The 23,560-nt window shown below is 41.1% G+C and overlaps 1 protein-coding gene across 1 annotated transcript in view; it reads left to right on the top strand.

Annotated features, from left to right (window-relative positions):
* Positions 1 to 18,137: 18,137 nt before the first annotated feature.
* DDAH1 (dimethylarginine dimethylaminohydrolase 1) overlaps positions 18,138 to 23,560 on the top strand; it is a 138,086-nt gene continuing 132,663 nt past the window's right edge. The window contains exon 1 of the mRNA XM_032870282.1: positions 18,138 to 18,637. Within this exon, the coding sequence (XP_032726173.1) occupies positions 18,335 to 18,637 (303 nt within the window). The 5' untranslated portion in view covers positions 18,138 to 18,334. The remainder of the gene's footprint in view (positions 18,638 to 23,560) is intronic.

Genomic DNA, 23,560 nt, shown 5'->3' with positions numbered 1-23,560 from the left:
ACAAAATCAAAAATATCAACCACAACCCACATGAAATACACACTAGACAAATCTGAAGAGTTCAGAAACCAAAAAAAGAAAAGGAAAAGGAAAAAAATGGAAAAAGGAGAGAATATAATCTCCCAAGTGGACAAAACAGCATAATGCACTTGATCTTAGGTGTATTTTGGTCTGTTTGTTAGAGGACACTAAATCCCAAAATTGTAAAGAAAGCAAAACTCACACACACACACACACACACACACACACACACACACGATACATACATATATATATATATATACACACAAAAATAAAATTGAATACAGCGAAAGGAAGGCAAAATGAAGAATATATCTGTAAAATGTAAATGTAAAAAAAAGTAAAAAAAAAAGACTTAAGAACAAAGAGTTAATAAATTAAACTAGTTAAAAAGGGGAAAATTTAAACTGAAAGATAAACGAATCATGAGAAAAAAACCTCGAATTCTATATACTATTTTCCCCTAGCACTGTAGTTTTGCCATACTGTGTTCTCTGTAAACTTGGTATTTGCCCCATGTTCCAGCTGGTCTTCTGGGGGAGGGGCCGGCTGTGCCGATTCTCAGGTGTCTTTGCCTGGGTGGAGTTGCACCACCCCTTGCTAGGGGGCCGGGCTCAGTGTAAACAGCTTCTGGTTGCTCTATGTGGATTTTGTTCCCTGAAGGCTTTAGAGGAGGAAAATAAAAATAGGAGTGCTCCAATTTCCTGTCCTGGAGCTGAAAGGTCCCAGCCCCCTCTTCGGTAAACTTTCAGAGAAAAGCAGTCTCCATTTTTGTGTGCGCCAGTCTCTTCAGACTGCTGCTATCTGTGCTGATCCTTCTGGGGGAAAGGAGGAGAGTTGCCCTGTTTCTGCCCTTTGCAGGGTCCCTGCACAGAGAACAGACACCAGATCCTGCTGTGGTTCACAGTTTATGGCAAACTGAGCTGAGAGCCACTCCCAGGCTCACTGACCCTCACTGGGTTCCCCAATCCAATGCTTGGGAACCCTGCTGGCTCAGACACCCCAGCTCTTTCTGTGACCCTGGGGATCCTGAAACCACACCGTCCCACCTAGGATTCGGCCCATTTTGCCACCTGAGCACCTTTCCGGCAGAGAGGTCTCTCACTGTAGCAGAATTTTAAAAATTCTGATTTTGAGCTCTGGGGCTATATCACTTTCCAATGGCCGGCTTAAAGAGACTCCCTCCCCCTGCCATTTATCTTCTGATATATCCCCTCAGATTCACTTCCCTGCACCTAATATCTTGCAGAAAATGGTTGTTTTTCTACTTGTAGAATTCCAATTCTTCTCTTGGTTGACTTCATCTCAGATTGAATTCATAGGTGTTCAGAATGATTTGATAGATATCTAGCTGAATTCAAGGAACCAGATGAAATGGGGTCGCCTGCTTTTCCATCTTGCCTAACTCTAGCATTTATTGTCTATAGTATCTTGACACCTAATGTGCAGCATGATAAGTGTAGCTAATAAAACTGTATTTTATACTGGAAATTTGCCAAGAGAGTAGATTCTTGCCACATACACAAAAAAGAAAATGTGTTTGGAGATGGATATGTTGTTAATCAGCTTGACAGTAATAGTAATTTCACTATGTATATGTGTATCAAACATCATGTTGTACTCTTTAAATATATACAATCATTTTTTCTTATGACAAGATTTGCAATAGATTGAATGCAGAAGATATGGGAATCCAGCTGTCCTCCATTTTGCAAAAATGTGAAATAATGCCACTTAGTACATATTTTTGTTTTGAACATTATGGTTATTTTTTTCATCAAAAATATATTATTTTTCTTCACTTAAAAGATCCTAAACTCTTCCTATGTAATGAGCACCATCAAAGTCAGAGTTCAACATACATTTGAGCACAATCCTTATACTTTTCTCAGTATAAATAGCCCATCTGTTCTTAGTGACATGTGACTGAAGGCAAAACTTAAATCCAACAGAATTTGCTGGGCCTTAGTTCTGAGGCCATTTCTTGCAAGGTTTGAATATAAAAATGACAGCAATCTTGGAATATTTATCCCACTCTAGAATTTTAGTTATTTTGCAGTCACCAAATCTGCAAAATCTCCAGATTTTTCCCTCCTCCAGGAAATAGTGTCTAAATTAAATAATTAATTAAGCTCTTTAAAAAGCCAGCAGTTTCCTGTGGCTTGCTTTTATAGTTGCCTCTACACTCACCAACTGAAGGTCTACCTAAGTAATCTGTTTGACTTGTTCTCAATATAACATTTTACCTACCTAATTCATGTTATTGTTTATTCTATAGCTCATGTCTCTTTCTCTGTTGTCATAATCTGTTCAAAATTGTAAGGTCCCAGAAGATAAGAGTGGACTATCCCTAATTTATTTCCCGTGGGGCCTAAACAGAGCTATGTGATATTAAACAGGTAATAAATATTTTTCTGTGATGACGATGAAGACAGGAATCTAAGGTAGGCTAATAAAATGTGAATTTCACATGAAAACAGAAACTTATTGAAGCTCTGGAGCTATTTATAACACACAGTAGTCTATCAGCTGCTGAAAACAGTGACGAAAATGTTCAAAATAGCCAACTCCCAATAATTCATGGGGTACATGTCCCTTAAGTTGCCCTACGGCCACGTTTCTGTTTTTGTGACTCCAGCCAGAGCTGAGAAGACACACAGGAGGTCAAATAAATTAGTTTTCTAAATATTGATATTTCTGATAAGGTTACTCAGAGAGAAGGTGGTAACAATTGCTAAACCATTATTTTGAGGGATTATTGTAGAATTTAGATCTTGATGGTCAATTTGCATTAATAAGTCAATGTTCATTGAGTGCATGGTTGGTAGAAACCTGGAGAAATTCCTTTCCCTGTCAGAAGTACTGTGTGGGAAGTCTGACTGTGGAAGCTCTTGTATCCCCAAGAAAAAGTCAAACAGCTCATCTTGATTAACTAGCAGAGCTTGGAGGAGCAGCCTTAAAGACAAAGCAGTTTCCTAGAACTGAAGAATTTAACCTTTTTTCTAGTTCTCCCTTTTGCCAGAAAGAAAACTGTCAAGGTTGATTTCAAATGAATCATCACTGGCATTTTTTTCACCCTAAAACTGCTTATCTGTCAGTTCATAGAAATTGCTACTTGTCCTCAATGGTATGCAGTACTAACTCAGACATTGCACACAATTCATTATACCACAGAAGTTGAAAAACAAAACCCCAAATTATTTATTTATAATAATATATATAATATTTATAAATATAAACATATATTTATAAATATAATAAATATAATATTTATTTATATATATAAATAATTTGGGGTTTTTTAACTTCTGTGGTATATACATATTTAAGTAAATAAATAGAATTTTGCTTGAACTGACTATGTATCAATAAACTCAGCAATTCATTTATTTATTAAAGATTTTATTTATTTATTTGACAGAGAGAGAGAGAGATCACAAGTAGGCAGAGAGGCAGGCAGAGAGAGAATGGGAAGCAGGCTCCCTGCTGAGCAGAGAACCTGATATGGGGCTCAATCCCAGGACCCTGAGATCATGACCTGAGCCAAAGGCAGAAGCTTAACCCATTGAGCCACCCACGTGCCAAACTCAGCAGTTTTAGAGTTAAGGTCTGAAACCACAGCCATTTTGTCACTTAGCCATCAGTGTTCTTCCAAGAGAGATTAAGAAATGTTTGGCTTAGAGACAACCTTTTAAAAATACCGAGAAATGCTTTTTGCCAGCTCTACTAATATTACTTCTACTTAGAACATCACATTTCTTCACATTTTTTAAAGTCTGTAAAACGTGCTTATGATAACATTTCTTTCACCTTTCAAGCAACCCCAGACCCCTTAACCACATGTGTCTTCAAGACACAGAGCCTTTTCAGTACTGGAACACATGCATCTATCTATGATCAAATACAATCACATGCTCTAACGTGAATCAAAATCAGTTTTATGACTCCTACAAATGGAGGAGGTGTTGGGCTTAATGAACCGGGAGCTAAGCAGCAGATAAGGGACGCCACCCTGCACAGGCTTTAGGGCTGAGTCCCCGCTTTGCTCATCTGGGTCCACTGCCTACAATGCAGAAATCCAAATGGCTCTGCAAAGCAGGACTTTTTAGTAACAGATGTGGTGGCCTACACTGATGAGAAGCTTTATAGTCCTTATTCTAATAGTCCCATCTCACTACATGGGAATTAATATGTTAGATTATGGGGCACTGGCTCAGGTCTTTTGGGCGTGTTCTGTGAATACATATACTCACCATATTACCTTTATAAAACCATCCCCGAATCCAAAAAGGTCTAAGTCTTGAAATACATCTGGCACTAAAGATGTATATAAGGAATTGTGTGTGCTAAAGACTTTAATACAGAATCATTGTTGACAGTAGCTGTTAAATCTTCCATCATCTATGTATATGGATGGTTAGTTGTTCTCATAACACCTTATACAAAACTGTAACACTTATCATAACATACTAATTGTTTTCTATCTAGTATCTTCTGGACTAGACCAACAACTCTTCCAGAGAGAAACTGCCTTCAAAAAATAATTCTTAGTGTTGGTTTTCTCATTATAACACAAGTACATGCTCCTGGAAGAAAATTTGGGAAGTACATAAAAATGTGAAGAAAATAAAAATGACATATAATCCCTCATATTAAAGACAACCAAAGTTCCTAAGCAAAAAAAAAAAAAAAAAAAAAATTCCTGTGTGCATTTTAAAAATAAAAATGGTATTATGCTAAAGCATTATTTTCTTTTTTCTTCCAGTTTCATTGATATAATGGACATACAACACTGCATACGTTTAAGTCATACGGCATAATGATGTACATACAGATTGTGAAGTGATTACCACAATATTAACATCTACAATGGATGGCAGTATTAATTTCAAAAGCTTAATTTCTAGTAGCTATAGGGTATCCCTCAGGTATGGAGTACCATGATTTATTTAGCTATTACCTTATTTTAGAGCTTTCTAGTTGTTCCCAATTTTTTAAATGAACAGTTTCCTAAGCAGGTTGTTAGCCACAATGCCTAGCACTTAGTTACTCAATAAAAAAAGTATTGACTTGATCGAAGATATTTTCATCTACTAAGATCCTAGCACAAATAGGTGTATTGGGTTTAAGTAGAGACTTAGGAGGAATCTGAATGAATGAACTCCAGAGGGAATACATCTTGGTTATGAGGGGGGCAGTTTAAGGTAGGCTGAGAGAGTTAGTGGGGATGGAGTTGCTAATGGTGTGTGGGGTGGGAAGAGGGAGCTTTGAAGAACTTCTAAGATGAATTTTTACTATGTCACAGTTTGGCCTACCGAGGGAAGCATTGGGTGACTGTCTGGTTCTCCCATGCTTCTGAAGAAGTAGCTGTTTTGTCAAGTGATCCTGTTTTCTCTTTTTGCAGTCCTTCCTTTGAAAGCTGACTTGTGCTCTTTGAATTTACTTGAATGTATGATTTAGACTAATGTGACAAGGAAATACCATATTCTTAGATTCCAGTATGTGTTAAGATGGGTATAGTCATTTCTGGAAATTCCAAAATCAGATCTGTGTGAACTCTTCCAGGAGATGTGACTAGGCCAGCCCAAGAGGGCTCTCTCCCAAGCAGAGACAAGCAGATGGAAGCTGGAAGCACCATTTTCACCCTAATGGGATACGGACAGGCCCAGCACACTGCACTAGCAATATTAAATTGTCTGGTGTTTTGATGATGTTCACATGGGATCCTCCAGAATGCCTGTTCCCAGACCATGTAGAACTAACACTGCCTGTTTTGACTTAGAGCCAAACCTACTCTACTTTCAGACTATGTGAAAATTGTCATAATATTCAAATAAGCAATTAATGGTGCGAGTGGTAGTAATATTAGAGTTCAGCATATTTGTTTAATTTAATTAAGCATTTAATTTCCTTCTGGTGTTTTTTATAAAAGAAAAACAAGAGAGAGGAAAAATAACCTCAGTTATTAACTACGTTCAGCTTTTCAGTTACTACCTCTTAGGCTGTGGCAAACCGTGAGTCTTTTAAAAGAAAACACAATTTAAAGTAACATAAAAAATTATGTTCAAACTTTCAGAAGACAATGGAAATATAATTCCCATTAAAAGGTATATTGCTTTCACCATGTTCCTTAGAATAAATATTATAAAGTAATATAAAATTATATAGAATACAATATTATAGAGCGATAGAAATCCTGAAGACTATTCCCCAAAATGTTAGCCATTCTTCATCAGTTACTATTCATCATTGTTTCCTGGTAATGCCCAGCTTCTTCCCCTGATCTCCTCCTTACCAGCTAATGACCGTTTCTGAGGATCACCAGAATGTTACAACAAGGCAGACCATATTGCAAAGCTCAAGAAATATTAACAAGTTGAAAGGAAGGATATAACTGAAAGGATAATCCCTAAAATTAATTAAGATGTCAGAAAGAGTTCTTGGCAAAAAGTAAATTAGAGTTGAAACATCTTTCTTTTCTTCTTAAAAATGCATGAAAGTATGATTCCTGTTTTTCTACATAATATTTTTATCCCTTTTCCTCCTAAAATGATATAGCTATCACAGAATGCCCACAGGGTGGACAAAAGTCTTTCCAAGGTAATCTTCTGTTTTTGTTTTTCTTTATTTTTGAAAAAAATCTTTCTTTAAAGGCCTTTCTAATTTTTTCTGCTTTTGAGTTGGCAGATGACATAATTTTTTCTCAGTTATAATAAATACATTAAAAGTAATTTAAGAACTGAATAGAGAGTTGAAGCCCATATGTTAGGATATAAAAGCATAAAATATCCTAGACTAGTAAATGATAATCTGTGCAGCATTTTATACTGATGCATATATTGATTTGCTGGGATGTTTAAATAAATTATCAGAAAAATTTAATAAGTAGCTATATGTATGACCTATATGAACACAAATTTCCATTTTTCTCTAGCTTTCACGAAGAAGTTGAATATATATATATATATTTATTTATATACACATAATGGATATAGTCATGTGAATCATAAATCACATTTAAAGAGTTAGATAATCTTGGCATGAGTTAGTCTTGATTTACATTTTAACTACTCATATCTGCAATACCACCAAGAAGTATTATATTTTTTGCAGATAATGTTTTCTTACAGTAGTTTTTCATGCTGATTTCTCTGAGTCTTTCATGCTGATGTCTCACATAGAACTTCAGTTGGTTTATAGGGGATGCTTTTCTAGTTGTAAAAAGCTACAAAAGAGGCATGTAGGCAGATGGCAAATCATTGGCAAACTCCCCATTATTGGGGAAACACACTTGGTGGAGCCCTTACCTTGTATGAGGCTCTCAGCTGGGCACTGACACTGAGTTTCCTCGCTTTTAAAATGAGTTAACAGGGACCCCTGGGTGGCTCAGTGGGTTAAGCCACTGCCTTCCGCTCAGGTCATGACCCCAGGGTCCTGGGATGGAGTCCCGCATCGGGCTCCTTGCTCAGCAGGGAGCCTGCTTCTCTCTCTCTGCCTCTGCCTGCCTCTCTCCCTGCTTGTGTGTTGTCTCTCTCTCTCTTCCTCTCTGACAAATAAATAAATAAATAAATAAAATCTTAAAAATAAATAAATAAATAAAATGAGTTAACAATATCACCCACATTCCAGCTGTAGTACATGGATTTCTCTTCCTTTCCTCAAACACATTAAGCTCCCTACCACTTTTTGTCTTTGCTAATATGTTCCCTTAGTTTGGAATGTTCTCTCCAATCTTAGTCAATACTTCCCCATCCTTCAAGTCTCAGCTCAAAAGTCTCCTCCTCAGGGAAGTCTTCCTCAGACAAATGGGATTTCTATCGTTATATGTTCAGGGTACCGAGTCCTCTTTCTGTATAGCACTTAGTTTATAAGTATTTTATTGTATTATTAATAGCTGTCTTTCCTGCTAGACAGTAGTTGTGCCCAGCACTAGTCAGTAAATAGTGCTAGTTGTGTAAACAAATCTGTATGTATAGACCCTGATTTTAATTCAGGAAGCTAGCAGAACTTCAAGAAACTGAAGGCAGATTCTCTGAAAAAGGTATGTAAACACTTCGCTGGAATAACAGAGTTTGGAGACAAAAGCATGGCGGCTGATTAATGATGGGCACTCCTTCCATGAAGAGCTAGTGTCTATTTCTGCTCTCTTTGATCTGGGACAGACTGGTGACAGCTTTGACCAATACAGGATGACAAAAATGAGGCCATGCCAGTTCCACGTGTAGCTCTTAAATGGCTCAGCATTCCCCACTTCTCACCTGTAGGGAACCAACCATCAGTTAAGAAGTGAGACTACTCTGAGACCATCGTTCTGTGAAAAGCCCAAGCCACAGGGTGAGGCCATGGAGGAAGAGACTCAGGGAAGAGAGAGGCCAAGGAACACCGAAGCCCTGAAGATGTGAGTGAGGAGCCATCTAGGAAGTATAGCCTCGAGCTCCAACTGCCTCAACCAATTCCACATGGATCAGACATGACAAGCCCTTCCCAAATTCCTGATTTACAAATCACTGGCAAAATAAAATGATTGTTTTAAGCCACAAATTTTTGTGGTAGTTTTTCATGCAGCAATAGATAAGTGGAACAAAGAGTAAGAAAAGTAAATTCACGATGATGAGTTGCTGAGGGAAGATGATTCAGAGGAGAAAATATGGAAAGGGTGAAATAAGGAAATGTGTAATGAGCACGTCAGAGGTAAGAGCTCAGGTAATAGAGATGGTGAGGCTTTCTCCATAAAAACTACTAGAAGTGGGGTGCCTGGGTGGCTCAGTGGGTTAAAGCCTCTGCCTTCCGCTTGGGTCATGATCCCAGGGTCCTGAGATCGAGCCCCACATCGGGCTCTCTGCTCAGTGGGGAGTCTGCTTCCTCCTCTCTCTCTGCCTGCCTCTCTGCCTACTTGTGATTTCTGTCTGTCAAATAAATAAATAAAATCTTTAAAAAAAAAACTACTAGGAGTTTGCAAGCTACCCATTTATGCATAACGCATGTCCCAATTTAAAGGACTGTCTACTATAATTTTATAATGGTACTCGCAAGAAAAAAGTGTAGGGAAATAAGCTGACACCATTTTTTACATGAGTTTATTTATGAGAGTCATCCCTGTACATTGTCAAGCAAATGGAATATAAATAACCTGATTTATTTAAAATGTAGTAGATTTTCACCCAATATTCAGTACAAGAAGGTTCCCATTTGTCAGGGGAAGTTGGGCGACAATTTTGTTGTAATGAGATTTGGCCTAGATTGGGTCTGTAAAACTTAACCTAGCAATGAAGGGAATGAGAAAAGGAAAAAAGAGTAACTTTCATTGCAAGCCTATTATTGTCAGGTTTTACCCATTTTCTTCTTCTTCTCTTTCCCCTCCTTTTTCTTCTTCATCATCAACATCACGGAAGCTGATAACATTTGTTGAGTGCTTACTCTCAGTATATGCTATAAAGCTTTATTTACATGGATCATCTCAGTCTTTATAACACCATAAGGTAGGTTTCATATTCATTTCACAAAAGGAAAACTCAAAGTTCTGTTTATTAAGTTGATTGATCAGGATTGTATAGAAGCCAGGATTTGAACAAAAGTCTATCTGAATACTGACTAAATCAGTGAGAGGACAGGGTACGCATGTGTCATATTTATTTCTCTTTTTTTAAGGTTTTATTTATTTATTTGACAGAGAAAGAGAGAGACCACAAGTAGAGAGGCAGGGGGCAGAAGGTGGGGGTGGGTGGGAAGCAGGCTCCCTGCTAAGCAGAGAGCCTGACTCAGGGCTCAATTCCAGGACCCTGAGACCACAACCCGAGCCAAAGGCAGAGGCTTAACCCACTGAGCCACCCAGGTGCCCCTGTCATATTTATTTAAGATACTTTTATTTAATCCTTTTTTTTATTTATTTATTTAATCCTTTTAAACCCATCTTAGGTGAGTATTACTATTCCTTCATTGCATACAAGGGTCTTAGGGTCAGAAAGGGTTAGGCAAATTGCACAAGAACACACACCTGTCACAGAGTCAGGATTCAAACCCAGACCACGAACTCTACTTCTACACAGCAATTAGCAGGCATTTGTAGTAAGAGAATCATACTCTTGGCCTGCTATAATCCTCTTATTTTATAAGAACTGAAACCCATTCTTATGGAAGTAGGCTGATGAGAATACAGAAAGGTGCATAATATCCATTGCTTTAATTAAGTCATTCTCTAAACACCTGAATTAACAATTCAGCAATAAAAATATATGTCTGTTTGCCAAGAGCTCCTCAACTAGCAAGTAATACAGCACTGTGATGGGAGTGAAAATGGATATAGGTGGACCACATCCAGCTTAGAGGGATGGGGGAAGCCTTCCTAGAAGGGGTGATGCCTTCACTGAGTCTTAAAGTAAGCCCAGGTATTACCCAAGCAAGGATGGGATAGAGCACATTCCAGGTGATAAAACGCCACATGCAAAGGTCCACGTAAGGCAAACAGTGGGAAGTGACCAGAATGAAGATGTGAATGGGGTGTCTCGCAGGCCATGGTAAGACATTTGGACTGCATTCTGAGCATGGGAGAAGCCCCTGGAGGATATAAGCAAGAGAGTGTCATGGTCAGATTTGTAGTTTAGAAATACCACTCTGGATAGGAGGGCTGTTGCAATAATCCAGGAGACCAGTAATTATATTCTGGACTAGGTCGTGGCAGAGTAGTTGGAGAGACATGGATGGATTTGAGCCATTTTAGGAAGATTATTTGTCAGTTAAGGACGATTGATGAAATGTGGAAGCAAAGGAGAAAGCTAAGCTAATGTTCAGATTACTGGCTTGAGAAACTCTCAATGGAATGGAAGGAGAGAAGGATCCTGGGAGGAACATGATGTGTTCCTGTGGGTGTGTTGACTTTGGAGTTGCTGTGGAGTAGCAGAACAGGGGTGTCTTCTAGGCAGTTCTGATGCACTGGGGAGATTGAAGGACCAGAAATGAAAGTCTGCGCATTGTGGGCATTGAGAAGGTATTTGAGTCATGGGACTAGATTAGTTCACCCACAGGAGGGAACATGTAAAGTTGGAGGAAAAGAGAATGAGGCTAAATAACTCTCGGAAACACTAACATTTAAAAGCAGTGGGATAAAAGGGCACTTGGGTGGCTCGGTCAGTTAAGCGTCTGCCTTCAGCCCAAGTCATGGTCTCAGGGTCCTGGGATCCAGCCCCACATCAGTTTCCCTGCTTATCGGGGAGCCTACTTCTCCCTCTCTCTCTTCCCCTCCCCTCGGATAATGCACTCTCTCGCTCTCTCTCACATAAAATCTATAAAAGTGGGATGTAGAGAGAAAAGGGGGAGGAGGAGTGGAAGAGGAGGAGAAGGGGAAGAAGAAGAAGGAGAAGCAACAGCAGCAGCCAGGAGAGCAGTAACACTGATGCAAAGGAGGAAGGAGGAAGGAGGATTCCTAGGACATGTGTGTTCTGATGCTATGCTAAAACAGTTGTGCATTGATACCACAAGAGCAAACATGACAATTCTCTGGAATTACAACACCGGCAGTTCATAAAGAAATGAAGGGGGCTTATCAAAGCCCAGGAGCAGGTACACACACACACACAGACACACAGACACACAGACACACACACACACACACAGACACACACACACACACACCAGTTTCAACTACAGAGAAATGTTTTTCTTTTCTTCAACCTTTAGATTACCTAAAATTTGAAAAAGTTTTTCCCACAATCTATTCCTGCCCCCCAAAAAATACATTTAAGAAAAAAAACATACAAAATAGTTCTGGAAAGACAATGTTGCTAAAAGCTGTAAAAAAGTGAAAATTAAAAGAATTCTAAAATGTCAGGGCCACAGTAGCCTTTGCAGAACATCAAAACTTGTTCAGACTTGATACATTTATGTAGTATTCTGTACTGTTCAGGATGCTTTGATTATCTCATTAGCCACTAACGTGGTTATGATGAATTAGATGACTCTGGCATCAATGGGTTATTACACTGCTAAGAGAAAATAATACGCAGCATAAGAGAGGAATAGAAAGGGGTACAGAGGTCTGGACAGGGGAAATGTTCCATGTATGGGTGGGGGTAGGGAGAAGAAAAAGCTGAGCACTTCCTAGATGTTTATGGCATCCCCGTTACTGAGGTAAGCACTTTTTATGTTATCTCATTTGAAGGACTTGAGTGTGTTGCATGATGGCAATGAGCATTTTGCACAAAGGCAGATGGAAACTTTGGTATTCATCATAGTGCCTGGTATAAGAACACAACACTATTAACATTAGGGCTTATCATTAATTGAAGACTTCATGGTGCCGGGCACAATAAGAGCCTTTGTCCATGCTGTCACATTTCAGCCTTAAAACAACCCAGAGATTAAGGTGTTATTACTCCCACTTTACATATAGCTCTCATTTACATATAAATTTAAGTGAGTCACCCAAGTAAGCTCCCTGGTGAAAAAACAAATGGCATGCTCAACTAAGAATTTTGAAGAGAATGGTTTTAGAGGTATGAACAGTGTAAAGACAATGAACAAGGGATGTGAGGATACGCAGAGACTAGCAAAAACAGGAGGTCATTGCCACCCCCAGATGTAGATAATTTGAGGAACACCGTTAAGCAGTTCTGCTGACCTACAGCTTCTTTCCAGAACATGGGGGTTAGGAATTTTAACTTTGCTGCTTTCATTGATATCTTTACATTAAACACACCTGTGATGATTATTATGTTGAATCTGTCAGTACCTTCTACAGCTACTCTGATCAACATTCCAATGCCAGGAAACACTTTGAGAAACTGGAGAAAATGGATGGCCCTAAACACAGCCTCCTTATATATTGAATACTGCCAAACATTCTTTCTGAAAATGCTGAATTTACCTTTTTTTGGCATCTTGTTTTTTTTTTTTTTTTAAATAGTCAATATCATGGGCTTAAAAGTGGGTTTTGGAATGTGTGCTGTTTATTACTTCCATGAAAGTAGCTATCCAAACCAGCCAGGAACTGGAATCACCTGAAAGGGGGCACCATAGAGAAGCTACAATTATAGAAGGGTGTGGATGTTGTACAACCAAGAAAAAGTGGGAAAAGAGTGGAGGAATAAATATGTTGACCTCCTTCTCCCCTTTTGCCCTCCAGTCTCTGGTAATTGCGCCCCACTGGCCAGCCAAAGTCAACAATAAAGGGATCCCAGGTGGTGCAGTCCATGAAGATCAGTCCTCTAGGACTTAGAGCAAGACAGAAAATGGTGAAGCATGGGTCTAGGGCACACCAAGTTTATGCCACTAGAATGCAGGAAGGCTAGGAGCCAAAGTCAAGTTTACCATGCCTCGGTTACTGCTTATATATATTATTCTACCATATAGGTTGTAGGTGCTTGGTAAATATTTGTTTAGTGAATGAATTCCCAGATGAAAGTTGAAGAAACTGAAGTTAGGGGGCTACACATCTTGACTCTAGAAACCAGAGCCCTGACTACCCTGAAACCATCTTCTAGTCTATAACCTATTGCCTGCCCATTCAACCAAACATCATTCACTCCTTGGATGTCAAGGAAACTCTGTAACAATGGGTGTCTGCTACTGTAAACCCTTTTTGCATCAAATTTAATGACTGTTATGTGGAAACACTCAGGACTTATTGTCAGAAGCATACTTATAGTACTTACTCGATCCAGTATTTTTATCACTGAGATGGATGAGGACACCCTTGACCCCTCATTCTCTTTTAGGATTCCCACCCCCATCCCCAAACACCTGTTCCCCACTGAAAGTAAATCTTGAATCTTCTAAATAATAGAGTAAGAAAGTCTAAGGCAGGAATGCCTATTTTAATCCTGAAATAATTGCTATCTAAAATTGACACCAAATATTGGTACCAGCAATATTATCAATGGAGAAGAAAAGTTGCCTTTGTATCAGTGTCCACCAAGGAGAATAAAAACAGCTCTAGGTATTTCCAATGGAGGAAATTTAAACAGGGAATTAGTTATAAAGTTTCTAAAATGTGTAGACGTGCAAAAAGAGCAATTTAACCATAATAATCACTACATTATTGGGGCAACTGGGTGACTTGATTGGTTAAGTGTCTGACTCTTGCCATTGGCTGAGGTCATGATATCTAGGTCATGAGATCGGGCCTCACATTGGCCTCCCCACTGAGCATGGAGCCTCCTTGGGATTCTTCTCCCTCTCTCTCTCTGCCCATCCCCCATGCACATGTGCTCTAAATAAATAAATAAACTCTACATTGTCTTTCATGATTGCATCCCCAATGCCTAGTGCAGTACATAGCATGTAGCAAGGGTTTAACAAATATGTACTGAATCTGTGATTACACCTGTGGGTGAGATTTGGTCTGTCAGTCTAAGAAAACCATAGGTTCTGTGGGAAAGCATTAGGATACCTGTCTGACTCTGATAATTCAGTGAATGTGGATATGTGATTTGACCTTTGATAGGAAATCATATTCAGAGACTTCTGTTCACAACCTGTCAGTGGACAGTATTTATTGAACTAGGTGTTAGGTACTATTCTGGGCACTTTTCTAAGCACCTTGTATTACTAACTTAACCTTCATAGTAACCCTATGATAATGGATTCATCATTTCCCATTTTACAGATGAGGATGAAATTGAGGCAAAGAGCTTTTAAGAAGGAGGTCTAAGATCATACAAGAAAATAGCAGAGCCATGCTTCCACCCACAGAGTTTGGCTCTAGAGGATACACTTAATCTCCACCCCATTTGTCTATTCATTGCTCAAGTGAGGGAAGCTTAATACCTTTATACCTTTATTTCCCATTTTTCCCATTGTTCTCTAGGGCAGAACCCTGTTGGCTGTTTCTGTGACCTTCCTTTGGGGCCCAGAGAAGGCTGTATTTCCCAGCTCTTCCCTGTGATTACTGTAGCTGTGCAACCGAGTTCCAGCCTGAGGAAAGTGAGCAGGAATGACAGGCTTCACTTTCTGGCATGGCCCGCTAAGCCTCTCACACATGATGCTGTATGTTCTTTCCCTTTCGTTCAGCTTTAGGAAGGTGAGCATGGTAGTCTGGGTGCCATGTTTTGAAGTGTTGGAGCCACAAAATGGAAGAAGGCTAGATCCCTCCATGTTTCCGGGAGAATAGTCAGGAACCAATCAGGACCAACTGTGGTAGACTTTAAGTGAACAAGAGATAAACTTATACCAGTTTTACACCAATATATTTGTTGGGGTTGTTTGTTGTCACATCTAGAGTTATCTTAACCAATATATGTGTTCATTGAATTGATTATCCCTGGAATGTATGTCTGTCTTTTGCATGTACTTTTCCTTAGAATTCTTGTTCTTATCTTCCAATTATTCACATCCTAAAAATTATTCAAGGTCTAAACCAAGTCCATTCACCTCCAAGCAGTTCTCTTCCACACCCACTAGCCACCATGATAATCTCTTTCCCTCAATTCCTATAGCACTTTGTTTTCTGTGCCTTTCATGTGCGCTTGTTATAGCTTCAATTTTGGATGTCTCATTTTCCCAGGGAGGTTTGTAAGCTCTTCAAGGTCAAGGATCGTGTTTTTATGCTTCTTATGTATCTCTGAAGTATGTAATACAGTGTTGTGCCCTGGGAATTTTCAATAAATATTTTTGGGGAAAATGAATTTATAAATGTATTAGGCTCAATAAAGTCTATTTTCCTAAAAACAGTCCTTCATTACTCAAGCAGAAGGTATGTAAACTATAATTTACTGGAGTTGGTGTTCTTGTTATTCTTTTCACTGACATATACATTCTAACACTTTTTGACAACTGCTTAGAGGAGACAGAAGGCATGCTTATCAAATTTCAGATGACACAAAACTAGAGGTAATAAATAATACACAAGATGGCAGAATCAAAACTAGGCAAGTGGGAATGAAGCAGATAGCATTTAATAACGATAACTACAAGATTAAATTTTTAAAAACCAGTGGCCCAGTTTCGGTATGGAAAGACATGGCTAGCCAAAAAAAATCTCAAGTTTTAATTGGCTGCTGGGCTGACATGAGCCCAGAGTGGTACATGGGACCCCACTCAAAGTTAGGCTCAGGGCACTGAGTGGCAGGCAAATTATTTAGGCTCTAAAAGGGCACTGGCATTAACTAAGTTTGCTAGGTAGGGGCCAATTGGAGGTAGATGGAGACTCAATTTTAGGTTGGAATTGGGGGGAGGAACAAAGTCCTGTATTATAGCCAGGTCAAGAACAGCACATGGGTTGGTTTTCAGCTTAGCGTTAGAGAAAACCCCTGTCTGAGGCTACTGTAAAGTGTTTTCCGACAGTAAGTTAGTACTGATAGGGCAGCCTGGGTCCCCTGAGAGTCTTGTCTCAGAAGTCGAACAAAGTAGGTCTTAAAGGTTTGTTATTTTAATTTTGGCCCCTCTCCTATGTCAGGGTAAGAGCTGCCCTTCACTTAAGACCGCTCGCTTTTGAAGCTGAGAAATGCCATGGCATCTGGCATTTACATTCAGGTCACCTTTGAGACGGGGAGAGAAGGCAGATCACATCTTCTTTGGGCTCAGTTGGGACAATCATTCCAGGATCCTCAGATAGATCTGCTCCTAGAAGCCCACATTTCCTAAAAACTGGGATCAGAATTCTGGCAAGAAGCCTGTGGCCTTGGCACTGGATCATCAAAAAAGTGAATACAATCTTAGGTGGTGTGAACAGAAGTCTAGTCTCTGGAACAAGGGTCCTGCCGTCATCTGTGCTGGTCACAACACACAGGAAGAATTGTTTCTATTCCAAATACCATGAGTTAAAGGGATACAGGCAAACTGGTGTGTGTCAAAAGGAAGATGATCAGAATGTTGGAACCCAAATCACTAGTTACTTTTTGGTGGTTCAGGGTCAAGGTCAAGATGGGGGTGGGAGGGTGGTGTCAGGCAACATAGATATGAGAACTGTCTTCAGATAACATGAATGCAATCTTGTGAAAGAGAATATGAACTTGTTAGGTAATGCTAGAAGACAGAATTTGGACCAGTGGGTTTTAAGTCCAAAATGAAGATTTTAACCATTATAGCTCTTCAAGAGTAGAATATGCTTTTTAAGTTAGAGAGGTTTAAAATGCTCAAGTGAAGATCTTATTACTGTCATGTATGTTTTAGCTGGAGTTCAGGACCTTTGGGTGGGAAGTTAGAGGATTTCTAAGGTCTCATCCAAATCTAATGTTTCATGATCTAATCAATCTTTAACTTAGAAATGTGCTACAGAATCTGAGAAAAGAAGCTTATTACCTGAGACCATTTTGGAGTTATGGTTTGGTTTTTGAAGTGGGTCTTCTCAAAAGAAACAGAACCCAAGGATTATTTAATCTGTGATAGGTAAGGGGAGAAAGATTGTGCCATTACGAAGGGAAAGGCACTCCCTGAGGTGTATGGAAAAAGAAACACTCAACAAATACCACGGGAATTGCACGGAGTCTGTACTAGCATGAAGGGAATGCCAGGGAGAAGGTTTGAAACCTTCTTTCCTAGTGATGAGAAGTTGTGATGCTATGTTTGTCTGACACTGCGCGAGGGGAGCGCTTGTCTATAGTGGGGAAAACACGCTTGGTCTTTGCCTCCCTACATCTGTGGGCCCTGGAGACAAAAACACCAGAATCCCATTGTCCATGACAACTGATTGTCCTTGAAATACTGTTTCTATACCTCTGTTCTTCTCTCAACATGTGTTTTTGGACTTTTCTTCTTTCTCACAGATGGGAAGAAACACATTCTTATAATCTCTTGGCTCACTGGGGGGTGAAAGGTCATTCGCAGATCTGGGTAGGAAAACGGATCCTCACGCTAGGAACTGGGGGTGGTACCAGGTGTAGGGCAACCTGGGACCAAGAGAGTAGGGAGAGAGGTTAAAGTATTTATCCAGAAAGGAATCACCCCATCCCTTGGCCTCTTGACCACCACGAAGTCCTCCAGGCACTCTGCTCAAACCATGGCAACTTCACGTGCGCCTTGGGGTCGATGTGAGGTGTGCACCTGCGGCGGAATACAGGTAACCTCGGGCCCGGGTCCACCCAGGTTCCCACTGCGCACAGCTCCGGCGCTCACCGCTTCCTCCGCCCACTCCTCGCGCGGTGCTCGCTGCTGCAACTCCCGCCTCGGCTGCAGCAAACCCGAAAGCGCCGGGGTGGGCGCGCGGGCCAGCGCCGGGAGCTCTGGGCATGCTCAGTCGCTCGGGCAGGGCTCGGGGCGCGAGCCGGGCTCCTCCTGCACCACATTCATCCGCTGCCAAGGGGAGCAGCCGGGCGCTCGCAGGCTCGGCGCGCGCTGCCCGAGGGAGGACCCGGCCGCCGCCGCCCCGCCGCCTCCCGGAGCCATGGCAGCGCTCGGCCACCCCGCCGCCTTCGGCCGGGCCACCCACGCCGTGGTGCGGGCGCTGCCCGAGTCCCTGTGCCAGCACGCGCTGAGGCGCACCAAGGGCGACGAGGTGGATTTCGCCCGTGCCGAGCGGCAGCATCAGCTCTACGTGGGCGTGCTGGGCAGCAAGCTGGGGCTGCAGGTAGTGCAGCTGCCGGCCGACGAGAGCCTCCCCGACTGCGTGTTCGTGGAAGACGTGGCCGTGGTGTGCGAGGAGACGGCCCTCATCACTCGACCCGGGGCGCCCAGCCGGAGGAAGGAGGTAACTGTCCGCCCCGCGACGCGAGGGGCGCGGCCGGGAACGCGCACCGGGCCCTCCCCCCCCCGCCCGCGCGGGAGTTGCCGGCGGAATCGCGAAATTGGCCCCCGGCTAGTTCAAAACTTCTCCTTTTGGGGGAGAGGGTGTGTGTGTGTGAGAGAGAGAAAGAGAGAGAGAGAGAGACAGAGAGAGAAGTTCATTGTTCACGCCTCCTGGCTGTCGGCACAGCTGGGGTGCCTCCAAGACGCCCCGACTGAGTGTGGTGGTGCGCACTCCGCAGGTGGGTGGGGTGGGGAATCCACCTCACTGGCATTTTTTATGTGTAAAGAGTGAGCAGTGGTAGAGACAGTGCAACTCTGAGCGTTTTCCAGGGAGGGTAGCTGCTCCTGGCTGGGCGAGGAGTCTTGGGGGGCAGCGCTGGTTTGTGACACTGAAGCCCCCAAGTCCTGCCTAGGGCTCGGAGCCGCGCGGGCCTGAGGAATCAACCCGGTGTTGGTGGCACAGACCTAGGGCGTCCCGAGTTACTTTTTAGTGGTGGCGAGTGAGTCGGGGAGAAAGCGACGAGTGTCAGGGGAGTGGTTTGTTGGTGAGCTGAGAATACGTGTTCATGAATAGGCGAGGTGTGGAAAGCTGTCCTCGGTGTAGGGTGTTGGGGGGGTGTGTCTGTGCGTTTAATTAAAAATGGTTGTTTCAGAAATTCCATGATTTTTACGACGTTTTTAAACTTACAGCAATTAGAGCTTTGTGTGTTTGCAAGGGAAAGTGGCTACTTTCAAATAGTGCAGCTTGTGAAAATGGCTGTGATGGCTTTAAACCCAAGGCAGGTTAGTGGGGAGAAAGAGAGTGAAAATGGATTTTAAAATGCCATCTGGCATGGGTTCCCCTTATCACCAGGCTAAAAGCCCAGCCTCAAGACTCTGTTTCTGTTGGCATCAAGTGGCATTGCAAGAAGCCCGTGGTTTCTTTCATATGTGGACGGTTAGGGATTCCCCCTCCCTATTTCGTCTTTATTCAGTGGACATTAGAAATGCCTCATAGAGCTCATAGTTAAAATATGCTTACTCTACACATGCTTCACTACTTACTTGATAGAACCATACATGGGCTGAGAGAATAAGCATATTGCATTTATTTCTTACTGAGACAATTCAGCTGTTGTTCACCCTACCTTAGCAGAAAACAGAGTAACCGGTCTCATTTTCGTTATCTTTTATTTCCTTTGCCACACCTTTGAGTCATGGAGATGGCCCACTCTATTTTAAACTGATAAGCATGTAACCCCGCGTGGATACTTCTGGTGTGTCCTAGGCCATATGGCACAACTGTGGTTTGTGTTTAAAAGAGGAAAAGACGTTTCAGAAGTGCTTTCAAAATGGTACTCCTTTGATGAGGGTAGTCCAATTTCCTGTCAAGAGACTGTTGCACGTTTAATCATCCATTTCATTTTATTCCTATTATAAAACCTTCCAAATTTTGGCTTCCTGATTGTAAGTGGGCAGTGATCCTTCTCCCCTGTCAGATTTTGAGGCATACATTTTTTTTTTTTAAGATTTTATTTATTTGACAGACAGAGATCACAAGTAGGCAGAGAGGCAGGTAGAGAAAGAGGGGGAAGCAGGCTCTCCGCCGAGCAGAGAGCCTGATGCAGGGCTCGATCCCAGGACCCTGGGACCATGACCTGAGCTGAAGGCAGAGGCTTTAACCCACTGAGCCACCCAGGCGCCCGGAGACATACATTTTAAGCTGGCTTCACTCTTATATCAATCTAGTGGCTCTCTGCAAGAGACCTCACAGTGTGGTGGATAGGAACACCAGACTGCAGCTAATTCTGTGACCTTGGGGAGTGTCTCTTGCCTCAACTTTCTCACCTGAAAAGTAGACCTAATACTTATTTCATAAATTTGTTGTACTAAATTTGTTAATCCATCTGAAGTTTATAGGGTAGGACATTTCATGAATGGTGGTTGTTATTATTTACTTAACAGTGGGTCATGGAAGATTTTCTTTTTTTCGAGCAGTGAGAAGTCTGCTATATACTGAGGTAGTTACTGTGACATTTCCCCTTCCCACGGTGAAGGGGAGTCATATTCACACCTTAGGATCCATCCTAATCTGTTTTGTAGCACTTCTTCCCAGCTTGAGTTTCCTACAGGAGCATATTGTCTCCCAAAAATGCCTTTACTGTTGCATATGATCTGAATCAGCAGAGTAACTGATCTTGTAGCCAGAGAGAGCACAGGCAGTGGTGTTGGATGGGGTACTTCTGGAAGGCAGGGCTATGCAGTCTTCTGGAAGACTAACACTCTTTGAAATCTCTCACCAGTTCACTGCCTTAGTTGCTGAGTGAATAAATGAATGAATGAAATGCTAACTAGCTAATATTAACAAGCTCATAATAATTACTTCAAGGTTCTCTTTGGACTGTTGTATATACTTTTCATGTGATACCTGCCTCCCTAACTGAAATTCCACAACAGTGAAGGCATTATTTTAAGATTATTGCCGCTGATCTCCTTGCCGTCTGTCTCCTTACTCTCCATTCCATTCTCCATGGTGTAGAGTCCAAGTCTCTAAGCTGGTCTTTCTAAAACTCAGATCTGATCCTGTCCCTGCTCTGATGAAGCTTTTTGAAGAACCCTCCATTAAGATTGATAAACCCATTGAGTTGTACTCTGCCTTACCAGCTTCAGTTCCAACTCTGACCCTACCCCAGGTGCCTCCCAACCTCTTGGCTCAAGCCAGGTTCTTTCACTAAAGCTCACCACGCTATTCTTTTCTAAGCATACATTTCTCCTTTGTCTAGGACATTCTTCCTCTTTTCTCTCTTCTCCATTCTACCTAGCTGTTCTACTCATGCATCATTTCTCAGTTTGCTGTTATCATTAATATTATCAGCTAATCTCTATTGGGTGCTTGCCATTTGCAAAACATAGTGTCAGATTTATGACATGGATTTCACTGAATGCCCACATCAACCCTTTGAGCTCAGTACTATCATTATTCTTACTTTAAAGTTGATGGAACTGAAGCTTAGAGAGATTAAATACCTTGGCCAAGGTTATCAAGTGGAACCACTGAAACTAGGACTTGAACTCGAATTTGTAGCACTCTAAAGCTCTAGTCCCAACCACTGCGGTACTAAACAACCAAGCATAGGGTTGGTCCTCCTTTTATAAGCACTGTAACTCTCTGCACTTCCTTCTATGGTATCTTTTATACGGTATGATAACGACCTGTTTTAACTTTCTGTATCTCCCCACTATTATGAGAACTCTCGGGACAAGGATCACATCTGCATTCCTTTAACATTTTATTCCCAGGACCTTGCACACAGGACTCATGCAGCAAATGTTTTGTTGCACATGTGTGTCCATGACTTTAGATCAACCTTAGGTTTCCCTGCTTAGGACATATTTGGTGTTTTGCAGGCATTTTCAATAGAGTCCCAAAAGTTTCGTTACAAGTGCAGGTGATTTATAATTGTTTTGTTTTTCTCTTCCTCTCCTTGTACCTGTCTCTGTCTCTTGTTATTTTGCTTGTTTTTATAATTCTGGAAAATTATTTTATGAAAACATCATGTGATATTTAATGACTTTTCTTCCTTGGAAGAAAGGACTGAGAACTGAACTCAAGAAAGCAACCCTTCTGTGAAAACCACAATGGAGCCTCCGAGATTAGTAAACTGCAGGTGCTGTCTGCAGGAAGCTTAAATTTTAGTGAAGAAAACTGCGTGTAGAGAGTCAGCAAATAATGTTAATTTTCTCATAACTCTGTCTTCATGAAGACAGACAAATTAACTTTGAGAACCAGTCATAATGATGTACTGTATGGTGACTAACATAACATGATTTTAAAAAAAGAGAACCAGTCGTATTTTAAATGAATTCAGCTTGATTTTAGAAGAAAAAAGTCAACTTATAAATGCCAACATCCTGTAAACAAATACTTAAGAGCTAAAGTAAGACAAGTGACAGAATGTAAAAGGATTGGGTTTAAAAAAATTAAGATTTTTGGATGGGTTATACATTTCTGCAGCACCAAATTCAAAAGGTACAAGGGGATAAATAGGCAGTGCAAGTAAGTTTCCCTGCTCTTGTACCTGACTTACCCTCTTCCCTTCCTTAGAGGCAGCTATGAATAACATTTTCCTGATTTTCCTTACAGAAGGTTTTTAGTACATAATGATTAACTGGTGAAGGTTATTCAAGCAAAATTGTAAAGTATATCCTGTGCCCTTTTGCCCCTCTTTCAGAGTCATTTTATCCTTTCCCAGGTACCAAGGATTAGTATGTGGGATATCCTGTCTAGGAGTAAAAACACACAAACTCATTCTCACAAGGTGATAACAGCCTTATTATCCTTTCCTGGACGATTTATATTTTTAGGGGCTTCTTGAGGAAGAAGGCAATGCACATAGCACAAGGTAACAAATCCAAAAAGTGGAATTGGACATTGGGTAGGGACATGGAGGCATAAATGGAAGGCATGAACAATATCTATTTAGATAGAAATTCCCCTTTTGTTAGGGCACTTAACTGTTTGGACCTACATATTTTGGCCCTGGGTTTATTCTTTGGTTAGGTTAAAAGCATAACCCTGATGATCCCAGAGCAAGGTGAACATCAAGACCATGTCTAATCACTAGCTAACATGTACCACGTTGTGTGTGTGTGTGTGTGTGTGTGTGTGTATGTGTGAATTGCAAAACATGGTATTATTATCAACTCTATTTAAAAGAAGGAAACTGAGGCTCAGGTAACCAGAGTTAAGTAAGTTGTCCAAAAACACACAGCTAATAAGTGACAGAACTGAGGTCTTCATGAAAATGTGAAGGTCATTTTTCCTTGATGTGCTTGTAGCCAGTTGTGGTTAATCATAACAGAACATTAAATCAACACAAAATAACTACCCGAATCCCTTTTTTAT

The sequence above is a fragment of the Lontra canadensis genome, unplaced genomic scaffold (genome assembly GCF_010015895.1).
Source record: "Lontra canadensis isolate GAN:19392208 unplaced genomic scaffold, GSC_riverotter_1.0 scaffold40, whole genome shotgun sequence".
NCBI classification, from domain to species: domain Eukaryota; kingdom Metazoa; phylum Chordata; class Mammalia; order Carnivora; family Mustelidae; genus Lontra; species Lontra canadensis.
This window is presented reverse-complemented; position numbering and strand designations above follow the sequence as displayed.